The sequence below is a fragment of the Mesoplodon densirostris genome, chromosome 3 (assembly GCF_025265405.1).
Source record: "Mesoplodon densirostris isolate mMesDen1 chromosome 3, mMesDen1 primary haplotype, whole genome shotgun sequence".
Classification (NCBI taxonomy): domain Eukaryota; kingdom Metazoa; phylum Chordata; class Mammalia; order Artiodactyla; family Ziphiidae; genus Mesoplodon; species Mesoplodon densirostris.
In genome coordinates, this window is record NC_082663.1 from 78,838,538 (window position 1) to 78,857,421 (window position 18,884).

Below are 18,884 nucleotides of genomic sequence, written 5' to 3' on the forward strand. Positions count from 1 at the left end.
CACAGAGAGGCAGGAAAAAACAAGGGGAGTGCTTTGTAATAGAAGGAAAAAAGATGACATTTCAAGAAGGGGGAAAACATCTGCAAGGTCTTGAGAAACCTGAGGAGAGTCTTCTGAATTGGGCAATATGGAGGCCATTGGTGACCTTGGAAACAGCAGTTTGACTGGAATGGTGGGAATGAAAACTAGACTGTAGTGAATTGAGAAATGAGTAGCATATGAGCAAGAGAGACTTACATGTAAACAACTCTTTGAATAAGTTTGGTTTAATTATTAGAATTAATAATGGGATTTAGCAAAAGTTCCTGAAGGCAAAAATCAATATAAAAAAATCAACTGGGAAACAGGGAAAAGTTTCCCTTTATAATAATGTATAAGATATCAAATATGTAGGAATAAACTTTAAAGAGCCATGTAATACCTGCATGGAGAAAATTATAAAACTAATTGAAAAACGTTAAAGAAGACCTACATAATGGATAGATATACTATTGACATAAATTGGAAGACTAAATCCCAAATTGACTTACAGACTTAATGCAATCCCAATTAAAATCTCAACTGATTTTTTTCATGGAACTTGACAATCTGATTCTAAAGATTAGATAGGATTGCAAAAGGTCAAAACACCAAGGGACACTTGAGAAAGTGGAATTGGATATAAGAGCTATCCTAACACTATGATAATCAAGGCAGCATGGTATTGGCAGGATAGCCAAAAGACCAATGTAAAGCACAGACCCATGCATTTATAGACTCAACATAGGAAATATGTGGCACTGCAGAGCAATAGGGAAAGGATACTCTTTCAATACATGATGTTTGAACAATTGGATATTCATATGGAGGAAAAGAAAATTGTACGTCCACTTTGCATCATATACAAAAGTCATTTCCAAGGTAGGTTAAAGACCTACCTGTGAAAGGTGAAATATAAAACTTTTGAAGTAATACAGAAAAGAAACTTATGATCTCAGGTTAGGGAGAAGTTTCTTAAACAAGACAGAAAAAGTCCTAACTAAAAAGGAAATACTGATAAAATTGACTTCATTAAATTGAAGAACTTCAGAAAAATGAAGAAAGTCAGAAGATACAAGAATGAGAGGACACATTTACAACCGATATAGCCAACAAAGGACTATAATCTAGAATACAGAAATTCAGATCAAGGGGAAAAGACCACTCAACATAAAAATGGACAAAAGACTTCAACAGATATCTCATAAAAGAATAAATCCAAATGGCCAATAAAATCAACCTTATTATTTGTCAGGGAAATGCCAGTTAAAATCACAATGACTTCCCACTAGAACTGGCAAAAATTCAAAGGTCTGAAAATAACAAGATGGTTACTTTGGTGAATAAATAGAGTAACAGACTCACTTATGTAGTATAGTGTAAATTGGAGCTACCACTTTGGAAAATTATCTCATAAAATTAAATGTATGCATATTTTATAATGTAGTAATCTCAGTCCTATGTATATGCTGTATAAAAAGTAGTGTACATAGGTGCATGTACAAAAATGTTCATAAGTATTATTTATGACAGCCAGAAACTGTAATCAACACACATATTCATCAATACTAGAATCGACATATGAGCCATGGTACCTTCATGTACCGGAATTATATACAGCAATGAAAATGAATGACCTGTTGTTACATATAACAGTATGGATGACACTTCTGTAAATAACTGACAAGGGAAGCATGACACAACAGAATACATACACCATGACTCCACTTATATTAAGTTCAAAAGCAGGCAACTACATTCTCTAAGATTGCATACTTGGGTAGTGTTTTGGTATACTCAAGCCAGGTAATTGAGGATTGTTTAATAAAAGGTGTGGGAAGGGTTTAAGAGAAGCTATAGGAAACAGTGCAGTGTTAGGGCTCATAACACCAGGAGCCATAATGATCCCTAGGCAGGACGGGGTAAGCAGAGGGAACCCAGAAGGAGAGAGTTGCATGAAGAGGTAAGCCTCACAAGAACTGTGGCCTTTGGTTGGTGTGATGGTTAATTTTATTTCTCAACTTGGTTGGGCCACAGTGCCCAGATACTTGGTCAAACTCTTTCTGGATTTGATAAGATTTTTTTTTTCTAAACATGAAATTAACACTTAAATCAGTGGGTTTCAAGTGAAACAGATTACCCTCCATAATATTGGTGGGCCTCATCCAATGAGTTGAAGGCCTTAATAGAACAAAGACTGACTCCCCCAATTAAGAAGGAAGTCTGCTGGCAGACTGCCTTTAGACTTGATCTGTACTCTTCCTCAGGTCTCCAGCCTGCTGGCCTAACTTGCAGATTTTGGATTTACCAAGCATCCACAATTACATGATCCAATTCCTTAAAATAAAACTCTCTCTCCCATATATATAAAACAGTGTTTTTTATATGTATACACACACACACACACACACACACACACACACACACACACACACTCACATATCCTATTTTTTCTATTTCTCTGGCTAACCCCGATGAATAAAACCAGCCTAGTTAGCCCTTGGAGAGACGCCGTAGCAGAGCAGCCAGAGGAGGGAAATATCCGGTCTCATTCTTCTCCCTCTGATCTCCCCATTGACTAAATGAAACTGAAAGCCAGAAAGGAAAAGAAGCCTGCTGATATAGTTCATACAAGTTAGCTTCCTAGTATACAGAGCAGGGTGGAGAAAAGAGAAGAGCAGGCCTTGACAGGCAAAGAAAGAGTTAAACTCATAAAGAAAAGCTTGGAAATTATTACCATAAAATTCAGGAAGGTGGTCACCTACAGAGGGGTGAGAAGGTAAGGATCCAGAAGGGACCCATGGGTTGGGTGTATTTCCTTGATCAGCATGGTGGGTCAATGAGTGTTTGTCTTATAATTATTCATTAAACTACACATTTATGTTTTTTGCTTTTTCTGTATTTCATAATTTAAAAGTTTAAAGAAGAAAACAACATTCAACAATAAGAACTTGTATAATATATGAGTTCTAAGAGTCATAATAATTTTCCAGGTGAGTAAGTTTGTAGCACTTAAGACAAGTCTGTCTAAAACACTAGAAAATTTATTATAGACAAGCATACAAGTCCTGACAAGTGAAAGAACTAAATAACTCAGAACTCAAAACTTTTAAAAATTTCCTTCCAGCCAGAGGGGGAAGAAAGAATAGTAGCTGGAGACTTGGATGTGTTTAAACGCTGATAGTAAAAAACAGTAGAGAGGTAAATGTTGAAGGCACAGAAGAAATGGGAAATAGATGGAACACAGTCCCTCCAATGTCAAAAGGGGAAGCACACATAGCACCACCAGAGGGGCTAGCCTTGAATAAGATGAAGGATGTTTATTGCACTGTGACTGACGGAAAAAGAAAAGGATGTATGTGTCTGCGTATCAGTTTGTCAGCTTAGCAGTGGGAAGTTGAGGAGAGTTCCCCATCTGATGCCTCCTTTTCCTCTGTGACAGAAAACATAAGGGAGGTGAAGGAAGGAGAAGATGCCAAAGTCAGAGATAGCAGACAGTGAGAAGGCTTGGACCACTTTGGAAAACAAGAGCATTAACTAGGTTTGCCAGGCAGTACCGAATGCCTGATTGAAGATACAGACCATGAATTTGTAGCACCATTAATGTGCAGAGTTTTGTGGATTTCTACAGTAAAATGTAGCAACCCAGATATGCACAGAAAAATCAGACACCTGGATTCATCCAGGGTTGTTGGGATTTTGGACTGAAGGACAATAGAACAAGGCATGTGAGGATAAAGACAGGAGATGTACCACGAGACCTCAAATGGATAGGGAAAGAAATGAAGAGAGAAGAGGGCTAGCAGGGAGGGAGAAAGTAGAAGGGTCAACGGTTTGGAGGTTCTTTGCGAGCATGAGCAGGGAGCAACTGAGTGATGGAAAAAGAATCACAGAATGTTGTATGTCCAGGCTGTAGAATATTGGAATGCATTGTTTAGATGTGAAGCAGTTGCAGGTAGTGGTAACACCTAGGATCTAACCACGGGAAAGGTGGGTTGAAGTGGAGTAGAAGTGAAGGTCACTGAAGATGAAGAGGCTAAGATGTTGAAAAGATAATTCATGTGGACACTGACATCATGGAGGACCACGGACTTCTTGGGGTGGAGAGACGAACAGTGAACAGTCTACGTGTAAGGGGATGAGGTACGGGGGTTGACTGGAAGTTTGCTCAGCAACAGGAGAGAGAGAGGGGAGTATAGTTTCTCTTGGGTCTCAGAGAACAGAAGTTCTTCAGGAGGATGGAGGAGTAATGGTCTGGTTCTCCCTTTCTACTCTGATTGGAATTCCAGAAGGTAAACTGGAAAGTTTTGGCAGAAAGGAAAGCATGGGCAAACCTTGATGATCAGGATAAGGTATAGTTGGGCCTGTAATAAGGATCTCGGGGAATGGAGCATGTTAGGTTAAACTGGCTATAAAGTTTTCAAGAAGAATTTGCCCTAGAAATGCCCTGATATTGAGTAGTGGGTAGTATTGGTGGCCTAGATGCCAGGTTGTCTCTGGAAGGCTCCAAGTTTTTAGGTCACTCCTTGCTATGAGAATGTAGTAGTAAAACACACATGTGCATTATACACAGTTGTTTGCATACCTGTTCAGCAGGTCATCAGATTCCCTTGAAGTCTTTGTTAAGAACCATATTTAGAAGGTGGATTTGTGAATGTGGCTATTGGATAAACTTTGTTGTTAATTCCATCATGCAGACAGATATTAGCCTCTTCTAAAAGACTGAACCTGCCAATCAGAAGAGAAAACTTGAGAAAATTGATCAAGGCATAAATTGACTTAATGCAGTTGGCTCTGGAAAATAAGGTCTCTATAACAACTTAAAGCTGCCATAACTCTAATTTAAGTGTTTATATATGTAAAACATCTTTGGGATCAAAATGACCTGTACCTTACGTGCTTAATAAATGTTTGTTGAACTGAAAAGGTAATAAAGGGCTTCCCATGTAGACTTTCCTAAAGGAAAAAGAAGGTAGTCACGTATCCTAGATTTCTAGGCCCTTTGATAGTTAACCTTGTCATTATAAATGAACAAATTGGTATTCTAGTTTATGCACTGCCCCTTTGTGCATTGGGTTAGCACAGGTTTCATCCCTTGAGTATGATCAGCTTTGGACACCTTGTCAAAATAAAGTTTCTGGACTTGTAAAACCAAGGAATGAGCCCTGGAAAATGTGACTTGACTGAGGCAATGTCATCCTGAGGCCAGTCTGAACAGCCCAGCTGGCCTCTCCCTATGACATTTCTAGCATGGTTGTTTAGAACAGTGACTCTATTTAAATCAATCTGACCTCCTGCAATAAAAATCTTTGAGACCATGATGGAGTCATTAGCAAAACACTGTTGTAATCATCATTAATGCAAGACGACTGACTAATTTATTAGAAACCATAGTGAGTTAATAAAATACACTGGCTGAAAATGACTCCTAATTCTAGAGTCCAGCATGGGGAGTTACTAATTGTGCACAATTTGTGACTGTTCATGGGTAGCAACCTAGTAACAGACTGTTCCATTTTAAGGCTACAGCTAATGAGTACTGAAACTCTTGTAACAAAACAAAACAAAACAAAACAAAGGAAACTCTGCTTTTCTTGTCCGTTTTGTATTTTTTGTATTATGTTATACTTCACTGCTTCCTGCATTATGCCAGGGTTGCACATTTCTGAGTTTCATTCTTTTTGTTCATGGAATCATAGATCTTTCCCAGAATTCTGAAGAGTTAGACATAATGACCCGTAAAAACAAGATTTTTTCCTACATGGCAAACATTCCAATAACAATTACTGATTATCCTGTTTCTGTTCACCCACAAAAAGATAGTTTCTAACTAACCAGTTCAACAAAATGTCGTTTCTTTCCAGAAGGAAAGAGTTTTCTTGCCCCTCAGAACTTCATAAATTCTCTTTAAGATTTCATAAATTCTCTTTAAGTCATAATGTAAACAAGGCCCATCCTTTAATTTTACCTAGTGTCAAGTAATTTAACTATTATTTTTATATTAAATCAACAATGATACTATGACTTAATGGCAAAACTTGAGAAGACAAAAAAAAAAAAAATCTGGGCTGTGGTGGGGAACTTATGCTGCTACCTGGGTGGCAGGTTAGGGATGGGGATGTTAGGGGCTTTGCTCAAGTACCTCTCATTTGGGGGATATTCAGTGGAAAATTTGAGAGGCTGTGCTTGCCACTGGGATTAGTTCAGAAGTGCCTTCGCTTTTAGTTTTCCCTATTTATCGCTTCATGGAGGAAGGTCTGAATGCCGTTTAATGTAGACTGAATTGCCTGGTCTCACCCTAGTCCTAACTCCAGAAGGAGCTTGTAACTAGTACTAGAACATCTTGAGGAAGCACATGGAACAAGCCCCTTCATTAGCAGAAACTGTATTGGCCCTGTAGGAGTAGGGCAGTTATTGGTTGAAAAGGGGTTGCATCTGGCTACAGCGGGGTGGGGGTCAGGGGGGAGGGAGAAACTGTAATATCGCTGGAGAGATGATAATAATCACACAAGTCCAGACGTTTTAGTTTGAAGGTGAGAGGAGACAGTACCCACCAAAAATAGTTCTCAAGTCCCAGATTTAGATTTTTAAAATTGAATGGGCTCTAGAAAGGAGTGTAGAGAGCAATGTCAGTAAAAATGTGCCCCAGGGGATCTCTAGAGAAAGTGAGAAGCAGGAAAAAGGGAAGACAAAACAACATCCTTCAGATAAGCTAGATAAGCCGTTAGAACACCAGAAGGACTATTCCCCAAGGATACAAGCTGCCAACTTAATATTTAATGGTATCAGTGGGCTTTCCTCAGAAAAAAAGATTGCTGAGAAAATGTCAATTGTTGTTCACTGTAAAAAGAGTTTAACCGCAGACAGGATTAAAGACTCAGAAGTGAAAAGTAAAAAGCAAGTCTAGAAAAATAGAATCAGCAGTATTGTCTGAGGGCAGAAGTCACATTAATCAGCTAGTGATAGCTGTTGAACGAAAAAGGAGAACATTTGAAAGCATGCTTGTGAAATGCTCCAGCTGGGGTAATGCCCAATGGATGGCCATGGCAGAGATGCATGTACCTGAACACGGCAAGTAAAAGGAGTACAAGAGATGGGGAAGACTTGAAAGGGATTTACCATTGGAAATTGCATAACTTTTATTACAGTTAAAACTAGAGCCAGATGATAACAATCTATTTTTTTAATGTAATTGAATTATTCCAAAAGGAGGTCTATCAGCAATGTATTATAACATTTAAATCTAATATCCTATATTTCTGTATGGCTACAAATGGAGTATCTCACAAAATATTATGCATAAATAAATGACACAATCAATAGTGCTTGATTATGATACTTGCATATATATTTTTCCAGGGCTGAATAACAGAGCAGGCATTTTAAAGGCCAAACAACCAGGTTTGTTTGAAGTTCAAACCTTTGAAAAATGCTGGTAAGAAATGGGCAATCCTGATTCCAAGGAACATATTTTCTGGCATTTTAAAGTAACATTTTAACTGAAAAACAGAACAACTGTTTGAAAAACATGATTGGGCACAATAATAGAGGTGGGTGGATAATATAAGTTCAAACGAACATTTTAGACCTTTTCCGAAAGAGCTTAGGGTAGTTGGATTTTGCACATACATAACATTCTGGATTCTCATGTTAGCTTCTCCAAACAGAATTAATGATATTGCAGCCTTGTGGTTTAGAAGAAATCCACAATTTAGAAGAAAGCTGTTGGCTATTTCTCTGGGAAGAATTATCCAAGTAATAAAATGAGTAACATCAACTTTTCTTATGACTGACTGTATGGTTACTGACCCTGGTACATGACTTTGCTTAGGTTACTCTATGTGAAGTACTGCAAGCTATAGTTGTTAAAAAAAAAAAAAGCTAATCTTGAATTTTGTGATTTTTGTGTAAATTTGCAAACTTTATCTCTCATTAGATTACTTAATATAATACAAATACATTTTCCACTGGGCTGATTTCTAGGCAAGTAGGTGTGCAGTTTATCTGTGTTACCTTCTCCTATCTTCCCTTTACTTCCTCTCCCACAGCTTTCCTTGCAGCAGTCCCCAGCCCAATGCCCTGTTCTGCTTCCTGGCAGTCCAAGACTCCACTGTGGTTTCCTTCTAAGCCTGCTCTCTAAGACACAGCGTTAGACACCAGAGCAGCAGTCTCCAAACTTTTCTGACTGAGCCCCCTATTGGAAAGAACTTTGAGCACACCCCCAATATCTTTATAAATGACATGCATGTATTACTGTTAATATATCATGAATACAATAAAACACACTGAAATAGAAAATTTTCAATAGATGAGATAAAGATGAAGTAAATCATATTTTAAATAATTTCAAAATGTATTACTAATAATACAAAATATACTTTTCTCTAGCATGTTATTGTTAACAAAGTCTTTTAGGGGAACAATAATTGAATATGCCTCATTATTCTTTAAATCTTGGGTCAACATTTTGTGATACAGCAACACAGATGTCTGCTTTTATGTTCAGTTTATTTAAAGGCTCTCTGAAAAGAATTCACAAAGATATGGGTTCTTTAAATGGAAGAACTGCTTCATTAGCTGGGTTGCTAAATCATACTTATTTTTCAGTCTCATCACTCATTATGCAAAGATTTTGGTTAAATCTGATGGATGCATTTCCATCTTACCTAATGTTACTCAAGTGGATTAAAAAATCCTATAAGATATCAGAGTTTTTATAGGTTACATGCATTTTCAATCGCAAAAATTACATATAAAGGGAAAATTTTCAAACATCAACATAGCATAGTGGGGACTTCCCTGGTGGCGCAGTGGTTAAGAATCCACCTACCAATGTGGGGGACACGGGTTCGAGCCCTGGTCCAGGAAGATCCCACATGCCGCGGAGCAACTAAGCCCGTGACCCACAACTACTGAGCCCATGCGCCACAATTACTGAAGCCCGTGCACCTAAAGCCCGTGCTCCACAACAAAGAGAAGCCACCACAATTAGAAGTCTGCACAGAGCAATGAAGAGTAGCCCCCTGCTCGCCACAACTAGAGAAAGCCCACGCACAGCAATGAAGACCCAACGCAGCCAAAATAATAATAATAATAATAATAAATTAATTAATTAATTTAAAACAAATAGACATACCATAGTGGGTAAGGGCATAGACCCTGGAGCCAATTATCTAAGAATCCCAGCTCCTGGATTCTTACTACTTGTATAGCTGTGGGCAAATTACTTAGCCTCTCTGTGCCAAAATTTTCTTTCCTGTAAATTAGGATAGTAATAGAACCAACTCAATAGGGTTATTAGAGAATTTAAAAAGTCAATATTTATAAAGCAGTTAATATGATATCTGGCATATACTAAGTATTATTTAAGTATGTTAAGAAATACAGGAAGACTTCTCATGCCCTGCTATTGGGAATATAATACTTAAAACCACTTTTGAAATCAGTTGGGTACTATCTACCAAAGTTGGACGTACACATGCCCTGTGATCTAGCATACCCACCAAGATATTATATTTTAAAACAAGAGTAGTCCTAGTGGCTTTGTTTGTAATAGGCAAAAACTAGAAATAATCCACATGTGCATCTAAAATGGGATGGATAAGGACTCCTCTGGTGGTCCAGTGGTTAAGAGTCTGCCTTCCAATACAAGAGAAGTGGGTTCCATCCCTTGTCGGGGAACTAAGATCTCACATGCCGAGGGGCAACTAAGCCTGCGCGCTCTACAGCCCACATGTGCCACAACTAGAGAGCCCATGCACCACAACTAGAGAGAAGACTGCATGCCGCAACTAAGACCTGACACAACCAAATAAATAAATAAAATATTTAAAAAAATAAATAAAATAAAATGGGATGGATAAGGAAATGATAATCTATGTATCCACTGGATGCTATTCAGCAATAAAGGAATGAAAGGAAGAAACCACGGCTACAACAACATAAATGCATCTTACAACTGATGATGAGTACAAGAAACAAGATGCAAAAGAGTATGTAGAGTGTGATGCCACTTATATAAAGTTCAAAGAGAGGAAAAAACAAAATATTAGCTTAGGAATGCAGATATAGGTAGCAAAACTGTAAGGAAAAATAAATAAATAATCATCACAAAAGTCAGGCTCATGATTATCTCTAAGAAAAAGAAGAAAACTGTAACTGAGGAGGGGCACCTGTGTGTGGGGGGGCAGTGTTTGGGTGTGTGCACCCTTGCATGAGTGGTGATAATGTTCTATTTTCTGGCCTAGGAGATTGCTTAGGAATGTTTATTTTATAATTATTTATTAACTACGTGCATAGGTATTATGCACTTTTCTGTATGTATTATATTTCACAGAGAAGAAAAATCTTAAAACTGTTATACGTTTTCTTTCCACAAAATTAACCTCAGTTTCTGGCTCCAGCTTCTTTGCTGGAATAACTGCTTATGAGATATACCTCAAATGAATTTCATGTGGTTGCTCTCCCTGTAATCTTAACTTGGAATCCTTCCTTTCTTCAAAAAAAATTTTTTTAGTCTAAGTAACTCATCCATCGGTGGTTACACTTAACACAAGTTTTGCATAAAACACAGTTTTTATTTTTTTAAGTCAGTTGTTGAAAATACCATTGACAGATGTATTAGAGAAAAAATACCTTCTCTACTATAGCTTTCCTTTGGCGGCTCACAGAATTGTCACTTTAAAATGCATCTCATTATTGAAACACAATCTAGTAAATACCGCACTGAAACAGAATCTATCCAATACCATAATGTGAGACATATTAAAAACATCTGTGCTTTCCATTTAACATTATAGTAAACTTCCCACATTGTGTAACATGTTCCAATACTTGTGTCATTAGGTCTTTAGCAATGTTTTATATGCATATTCTCAAGGTATTTGCTGTCAAAGGAATGCAGTTTTTTTTCCATCTGTGTTCCATGTGTTATTTCAAACATTTTTATCTTCACAAGAAGAAAACTATTTTCCCAATGGTATGTTGCTTTTTGACTTTTTATTTTTAAGGAAGCTCAGAAAAGGCTTCATAGCATTTATAGTTGGTGAATTTTCTTTAAAGTATTGGCTTGAATCATACACCCCTTAAATATTTTAGAAATATTGTTGAGCTTTATGAGTTTGGATGTCTACTTTTTAAGTGGTTAGCTAATAGTGATCAGTTCAGAACATCATTATCTGTAATACCTACTTTGGGTGAAGATGGTAGTAAAAGTAAATATAAATTCATACTTAAAACAGTTTTAGAAATAATTTTAACCATCATTGCCAACTTCTTGTCAGATCTAATTAGTCATTAGTTTTTCATCTTGCAGTGTGGCTCCAAAAGGGTTCCAGAAACGTCAGCTCAGCCCATTGTGTTTGCCTGTTCTTGCATTATTAACACTGTCTCCACTGATCCATGCTATAATAGTTTACTTAAATATGATCTATAGATCCATTTAGTTAGATACAGAAACTGCAACATGTGGCAATATGTTAAAAGTGAACAAAGGAGAGAGTCCTCCCCTCCCCACATGGTGAGCGGCTGTGCTACCACCCTCTCCCCAGAGCACCCTGAGTGCCTGCCCACTTAATGGATCAAGTTTGGGGTGCCACTACCAATCCTCACATTAAATATTAGTAGGGCTTAATTTCTTTCCCTCTTTTTTTTGGGGGGGGGGAACAAATATATGTGTTTGAAGATAAAAGTTCAAATATCTTTTCTGGAATTTCAGGGGTCAGCTTCTGTATCTTATACTCGTATGTGGCTACATTTTATCTGGGGATAAGAACATCTATCAGAATGAACATGAAACAGTGGCATTCCAGCCAGGAAAATAGAAAAACATACTGTTTGCGCTGGAGGACCTTCCTTGTGTGTTCTGCAGTGACCTTGAAGTTGGAGGACATATGATAATCCAATTTGTCACACCCTGGTAAAAGTGCAAACAAACAGACAAACAAACACTTAATGCTACTAATGAGGGAAACTACAAATATATAAACCAAATAAAAATTGTACATAAAAGAGAATTAATTATTTAAAAAGTAGTCTTAAGATAATTATGAAAAGAATCTTTAAGATATCAGGAAATGGACCATCTGTGACACTGTATTAGCCAAGATAAGTAATACTAGCTGCTGTAATAATTGACCCCAGAATGTCTGGCTTAACTCAGTAGTGATCTATTTTCTCACCTATATCACAGTACAAGGCATGCTGTGAGGAGGCTCTGCTATAACTAGTCATTCAGAGACTCAGGCTTCTTCTAAGCTGCAGATCAACACATGGCTTCAAGGTTGACCCAGCTTCATCCAGTTGGTAAATGTATGGATGAAAAAAAATGGAGAAGGTCCACCTTCTCTTAACTGCTCAGCAGGGCTCATATTTCACTAGTGAGAACTAATCACATGGCCCAATCTACATGCAAAAACTTTGGGAAATGTACTTTCTCTATGGGTTCTGGAAGAGGAAATGGGTTTGGTGAGCATCTAGACAGGTTTTTGTCATATAAACACAGGTTGGTCTAGGGATTCCAAAGCTATAACTTGAGTATCACCAGGTCTGACTTTGGAAATCCCTTGGGAAGCCTCTACCACTCTCTTTTCTGCCTGCTGTAATAAAGGAATCAGAACACCAGCACTAATTTTAGCTCTTGCTGTTCCCTGAATCAGCCACGATCTTGCACATCGCTACCTCTGCATGTGATTTGTATATGACGTCTGTCCATTCTTTCCACCAAAACTTCTAACCACCGATTCCTCCAAATCCAGCAAGCTTCTTGTCATCTTCTAAGACCTAACACAATAGTTACTTCCTCCATGAACGTCTCTCTGATGACACACAAGGCACATATCTCTTCTTAATGTTCAATGAACTTTACCCGTGTACTTCGTTCCTACCTCTCTTACTGAATGCATAAGCCTGTATTATAATTTTTAAGGAACAAGTATGTTTTCAAAAGGATTGGATGCATTAATATTCACAACACAGTGACCCTTAATAATATTGAATAGATTTAGCTTCTCAAGGGTGAGGACAGAGTCTTATGTATCTTAGTATCTCCCATGCTTACCAGCACAGACCTGGCTCACAAACTCAATAACTGAGGAAAAAATGAACAGTCTCCCTTCCTTCCACTTCCCAGCAACTCTAACTCTTAACTCTCTCTCTATATATACATATATATAGTGGTAAAACACATAAAACACAAAATTTACCATCTTCACTGTTTAAAAGTATACATTACGGGCTTCCCTGGTGGCGCAGTGGTTGAGGGTCCGCCTGCCGATGCAGGGGACACGGGTTCGTGCCCCGGTCGGGGAAGATCCCACATGCCGCGGAGCGGCTGGGCCCGTCAGCCATGGCCGCTGAGCCTGCGTGTCTGGAGCCTGTGCTCCACAACGGGAGAGGCCACAACAGTGAGAGGCCCGCGTACCGCAAAAAAAAAAAAAAAAAAAAAAAAAAGTATACATTACTATATGCACCTTGTTTGCAACAGATCTTTTAACTTTTTCATCTTACAAAATGGAAACTTTATACTCACAGAACTCCCCATTTTCCTCTCCCCTCAGCCCCTTAAAACCAGCATTCTGCTTTCTGTTTCAAAGAGTGTGACTGCCTTAGATACCTCATGTAAGTGGAAAAAGCAGTCTTTGTCTTTCTGTGACTAGCTTATTGCCCTGGAGATTCATTCATGTTGTAACATATGACAAGATTTCCCCCTTTTTTAAGGCTGAATAATATTTCATCGTATGTATATACCACATTTTTCTTCATTCATTCACCCATTCTAGTGTCTTTGTTTTTGACTTGTGGTTACTGGAGAGGACTGATGACCCCAGATAAAAGGTGATCCTGTATTCTCAAAGATTTCAGGATGTTTTAGGTTCTAGAGACTAAATGAGAAACTATACTGAGTGCAAAGGAAATTAGATTTTTAAAAAATCAGTGACAACATAAAGAATGCCCCCCATTATACTCTATTTGAGCATGAGAAACTATTAAACTACTTTCAGTTGAGCAACCAAGGGCCCATAATAAAAAGTTGTTCACATTCCAAAGGGCTCTTACCCTAGGCTTTTCACTGTCCTACTCAGCACCTCCTGTTTCATACCCTCAAAATAGCTCGGTTGAGAAATGAAACAGCAACATTTTAAAGTCGGGCAAACTAAATAAATAAATAAAGGGATAAACAAGAACTCTTTCAACACAGAGCACTTGTAAGAAGTTTCATGTTTATGGAGAAGCAGAGCCCCAGAGTAAACTCTGGCCCTTCTTGGAATTAGTGGATTCCAGTGTTCATTTGCATTGAGGCAGTTTGAGGCCCTTTGGGGACATTCATAGCCTTTACTTCAGGGCGTTATCATGAAAGAATCTAAAGTATCCTTGCATTAGCATGATCGTTATTTTTTCAGCTGGTCTGAGGAGGTATTATTAAACTCAAATATGTGGCCATAACGTGCACAGAAAAATCTCCACGTAAACTAGCATTTAGCATGTAAACACAAACACCTCACGCGTAACTGGTTTCTAAAACTATCATAAGAACCTCAACACTTAAAAAGAAAAAGCAAAAAACCCTTAAGTTTTTGGTAAAAGATGCCGAATATAGCTTGAAGTAGTAAATAATCCTTCTGAAACGATATTAGCGAATTAATTGCTGCTTGAACAAAGAACCCTTTCTGCACCAGGATGAATGTTGCCTTTATTTTTTTCCTCACAAGTATGATTCTAGAAAACAGCTGTACTACATGTTGACAAATGACAAAGCGGCAGACTTGCTAAAACACTTTTTGGTCAAGGCCAAGAGGAGAAAAAAAAAAAAAAAATTGGGGCTGCTGGAGCGGCCAGCGAGCTGGACTCCCAGGGAAGCTGGCTTCCCTCACCTCTTTTTTTTTTTTTCCAGTCTTCAGGGAGCAGGGGCCTCACCGACCCACCCTCCCCTTTCCCCGGCTCTGGTTACAGCCTGTCGAGTTGAACAAACTTGCTGCAGGCGGATTGGCGATCGGGAGCTCTCGGGCTGGGGCGTCGTATTTATTAATTTATATTCCGCGGCGCCCCGCGCGCGGGCCGCTCCTTTGTACCCGGCCGCCGCCGCCCGGGCTCCGGGGCCTCAGCGGGGAGCGCGGCCCCCTCGTCCTCCCGACCCCCAAGGCGGGCACGTGCTGCTCCCGCCCGCCCGGCCCGCCCGGCCCGCCGAGGGGGCGGAGGCCCGGCTTTTCTCCTACCCTCTCTGGGCCAGAAGGAGGAGGAGCGGCGGCGGCAGCAGCAGCAGCAGCCGGAGGAGGCGACTGCTGCCCGGCCGAGGGAGCGCGGCGGACCGGGGTTACGGCGCTCGGCAACGCTCGGCGGCCGCCGGGGAGGCGGGAGCGGCGCAGCCGGCCGGGATGTTCCCTGGTACTTCCTGACTGGCTGGCCGCGCGCACACGGCCAGACTCGCACGCCCCCGGACCCCGTGGCTCGCTAGCTCGCTGGCTCGCGCGGGCCCGCTCTGCGTCGGCCGCGCAGCGGGGGAGGCGCGCTAGGGGGGACGCGGCCCGGCATGAGGTGATTGCGGGTGGATACGCCGCCGACGGGCTCCTAGAAGCCGTGAGGAGCCGCTTTTCTCCGAGTCGCCGCCCTGCCCTTGGATTTGAGATCATGTATGTACGCGTCGCGGTCCTGCCATTGTCTCTACCCCAGCGCGTGCCGTGCGCCCCTGGGTAAGGGGCTCGTGCCCATCCCCGCCGCGCGCTGCCCCCCGCACTTCCTGTTGGGATGAAAGGGAGCCTCGCGCTGACCACGCGCCTTTTCTCCCCCTCGCCCCCGTCTCTGCCGTGTAGGTCCATTCACATCGTGGCGCTGGGGAACGAGGGGGACGCGTTTCACCAGGACAATCGGCCGTCGGGGCTCATCCGCACTTACCTGGGGAGAAGCCCGCTGGTCTCAGGGGACGAAAGCAGCTTGTTGCTGAACGCGACCAGTACGGTCGCGCGTCCCGTGTTCACCGAGTATCAGGCCAGCGCGTTTGGGAATGTCAAGCTAGTGGTCCACGACTGTCCCGTCTGGGTAAGGGCCCGCAGCTGCTCTTTGCAGAAGCTGATGGAGCTTTCCTTTTCTTTCTTTGTCTTTTTTTTTTTCTCCTCCCCCCTTTTCCCCTTTCATGAATGTGGACGTCCGGGTCACCTGGGGAGAGTTTTTAAACATTTGGGGGAAATCTTTGGTCCTTCGTTTCATTGGGCAGGGGCCAGCCTAGTCAGAGAACACTCTTAGAAGGGAAAAAGCCCCAGTGGGAATGTGAAGCACTTAACGCGTACACTTCACGACTCTGGGTTGTCTCTTGGTAGACAGCTGACTGAATGTACCAACCCCAAGGGACGAGGTCACTAAGTTTCACCAGCAGACAGCAATGTTTTTTCATGCCTACCCTGTGGGTGATATAAAATATTAGTGTTCCAAAAATAAAGATCTCTGAAAGCTCAACACAGCAAAAATACATTTCACTGGGGCAGCTCAGAAATAAGACCCCTGGAAAGGGGGCGGGAAAGACAGGGACTGAGAATTAATTTTAAACGATTCTTTTATAGCACTATCCACCTTTGAAAAAATTTAATTAGTGTTTTTAATTTTAATAATGCAGATATTCTTGATATATTTAGCCATTTCTTTTTAGTGACCTGTAAATCAGAAATATTGCTAATACTGTTTTGGGACTTGAAAAAGCTTTAAAATTTGCTATAATTAAAAGAAATCGTAATGAAGTTGATAAATGCTAGTCTAATTCTTGAGTGATAAAAGAAGAAATCTACTCTCTGACATGTATAAATGTTTTCAGTACACAATAGCATCATGTTTTGAATGTTTTCATGTAATCTTACTTGAAAGTTTCTGATTCTTTACTAGTATAAAAGTTATATTGCAGCTAAGTATTATATTTTATAACAGAAGAAAGTTTAATGTCTAAAAAAAATACAGATATCATTATGTGAGATTTACATTTAAACTGCACTTTAAGAAAACCGAATTAGGGACTATAGGGAACTAATACACCTTTCCAAAGAAATGTATAGAATGTACGTAAAAACATTTCTTATACAAATTTCCATATTACTGAAAGAAAAGATCACTTGCCCAAATAAATTTTCAGCTAAAGTAAATTTAATAGGCTAAAATAAATGAAAAATGGGCTTTTTCAATAACAGGGATGCTATTAAATTCCTAATTATGATAGTGATGATGCTGATCATAGGAAGCATTGGTAGAGAACTTACTGGCTGGAGTCCATGCAAGCAAATGAAACCCTTCTTTTACTTTGGTCATTTCATTGTGAAAAATCTTACAGTCTAAAAACTAATTGGTTCTACACTCAGTTGAACAAAGGTTGAGTGAATAGAGTAAATAAATGTAGGGAAAATAAAATAAGCTGAATTAGGATGTTAGGATAACCTTTCCTGCTTTTTCTTTGAGCAGTGAACTCTTTCCTTTTTATGTTGTTAGTTTAGCAAAAGCAAATACTTGTGATCCCATGGATTGTAGTAAATGAAATCTTCCAAATCGATTGAAATAAGCCTTCACAGTCTGGATTTTTTTGGTCTTAAGTTTATTGTTATGTTTTATTATGCTAATCACCTTCTGTCTGGTTAGACTCTGGCCTTTTTTAAGACATTGAGTTTGTAACCAGGCACACTTTTCTGGGTTATAGTGGTCTTCAGACATAGTAGAATACATTTGTAGAGCTACTCTTTATAAGGTGCTTTTCTTCTCTTGGTGGTAAGTAAAAGCCCGTCAGAGATATGAAAGTTGATTGTATTCATCAGCTGGTATTTGACATGTACTGAATCAGAATATTAAACATAGCAGAGCAGATAGAGCACAGGTTTTGGTATGAAAAGGACCTGATTTCAGATCCTCACTTTGCGAGTTAGTGGCTGTGTTCCTGGGTAAAGTCACTCATCCTCTCTTAGCGTTATTTTCTCTGTGTGTAAAATAAACATAATAATCCCTGCCTCCCAGAGCTGTGCTGAAGAATAAATGAGTTAGTATGTGTAAAGTTCTTAGCATCCAGACGGGCATGTAGTAAGTAATCAATAAGCAGTAGCTACGATAATAGTAAAGTGTTTATCACAACTTTAGTATATCCGTGTATTGCTTAAATGAAGCAAAAGTAAAGTTTTCCCACACATCATTCAAGATCTCCACACAAATAAAGTACATAGAGGCAGCCGTGTTAGTACTTAGTAGATGCTGTATTGCAGCCTCACAACCAAATAGAATAAAATTGTTGTTTTGCTGTAAAAATTAAGATTATTTTTCAAAAGATGAGTTCCATTCCCCAAATGTGGCTCCAAGCCTCGTGTTGCATAACTGCCTAGAGGAAATCCTGGAACTGATTTACAAGGGGTGGGAGAATTTGATTTCCTTCATATTTCTAGAAACCAGTGGAGCATTTTCTCTTTGAGACAGTTTGAGAAGAAATGTGGTATTGTTTTCTTGGAGTTAGAGTGAGATAGTTGTGCTTCTCTTCTCTAGTTTTCTTCTGTATATTCGCAGCCTCACTCTGGATCTTTGCCATATGTACTTGGCACTTTTTAAATAAATGTGCTTCAAATTCATTATATGTAGCTTATTGTTTAGTATGTCTCTCAAACCCACCCTTTTTTGTTATATTATTATTTCATTTCTAGATCTTTTCCTGTTTACCAAAAATATTCCATAAAAAGCAATGAGATAATATATGCACACTTTTCTTGGGCAGGGTTTGAAGCTCTGATTTGTATTAAAAATAAAATTATTTATAGATTTATATCCTCAGTACCACAGAGTTAATGAAGCCAAAACCCATTTCCTCGTGACATTTTCCCTTAAATGTCTCCTTTTTCTTTCTACACGTCTCCAGTAACTCT

General features: G+C 39.5%; 1 protein-coding gene and 1 long non-coding RNA gene across 6 annotated transcripts in view; one reads left to right on the forward strand and one right to left on the reverse strand.

Moving 5' to 3' along the window:
* Positions 1-4,545: 4,545 nt before the first annotated feature.
* On the reverse strand, positions 4,546-15,454 carry LOC132486250 (uncharacterized). 3 transcript variants are annotated; one of them, XR_009531464.1, is made up of 3 exons: positions 14,889-15,454; positions 11,851-11,932; positions 4,546-4,746 (listed from the first exon to the last, which is right to left on the reverse strand). It is a non-coding gene; the product is annotated as an uncharacterized LOC132486250 (long non-coding RNA). The 3 variants fall into 3 exon arrangements; XR_009531463.1 differs by lacking the exon at positions 14,889-15,454 and adding an exon at positions 13,221-13,387; XR_009531465.1 differs by lacking the exon at positions 14,889-15,454 and adding an exon at positions 12,697-12,824.
* The window catches only part of RHOBTB3 (Rho related BTB domain containing 3), a 56,190-nt gene continuing 52,166 nt past the window's right edge, over positions 14,861-18,884 (forward strand). For 2 of the 3 annotated variants that reach the window (XM_060093170.1, XM_060093172.1), the window contains exons 1-2: positions 14,861-15,704; positions 15,825-16,050. In XM_060093170.1, coding sequence (XP_059949153.1) covers positions 15,643-15,704; positions 15,825-16,050 — 288 coding nt within the window. In that variant the 5' untranslated portion in view covers positions 14,861-15,642. The remainder of the gene's footprint in view (positions 15,705-15,824; positions 16,051-18,884) is intronic. The other variant, XM_060093171.1, reaches the window with a different exon arrangement.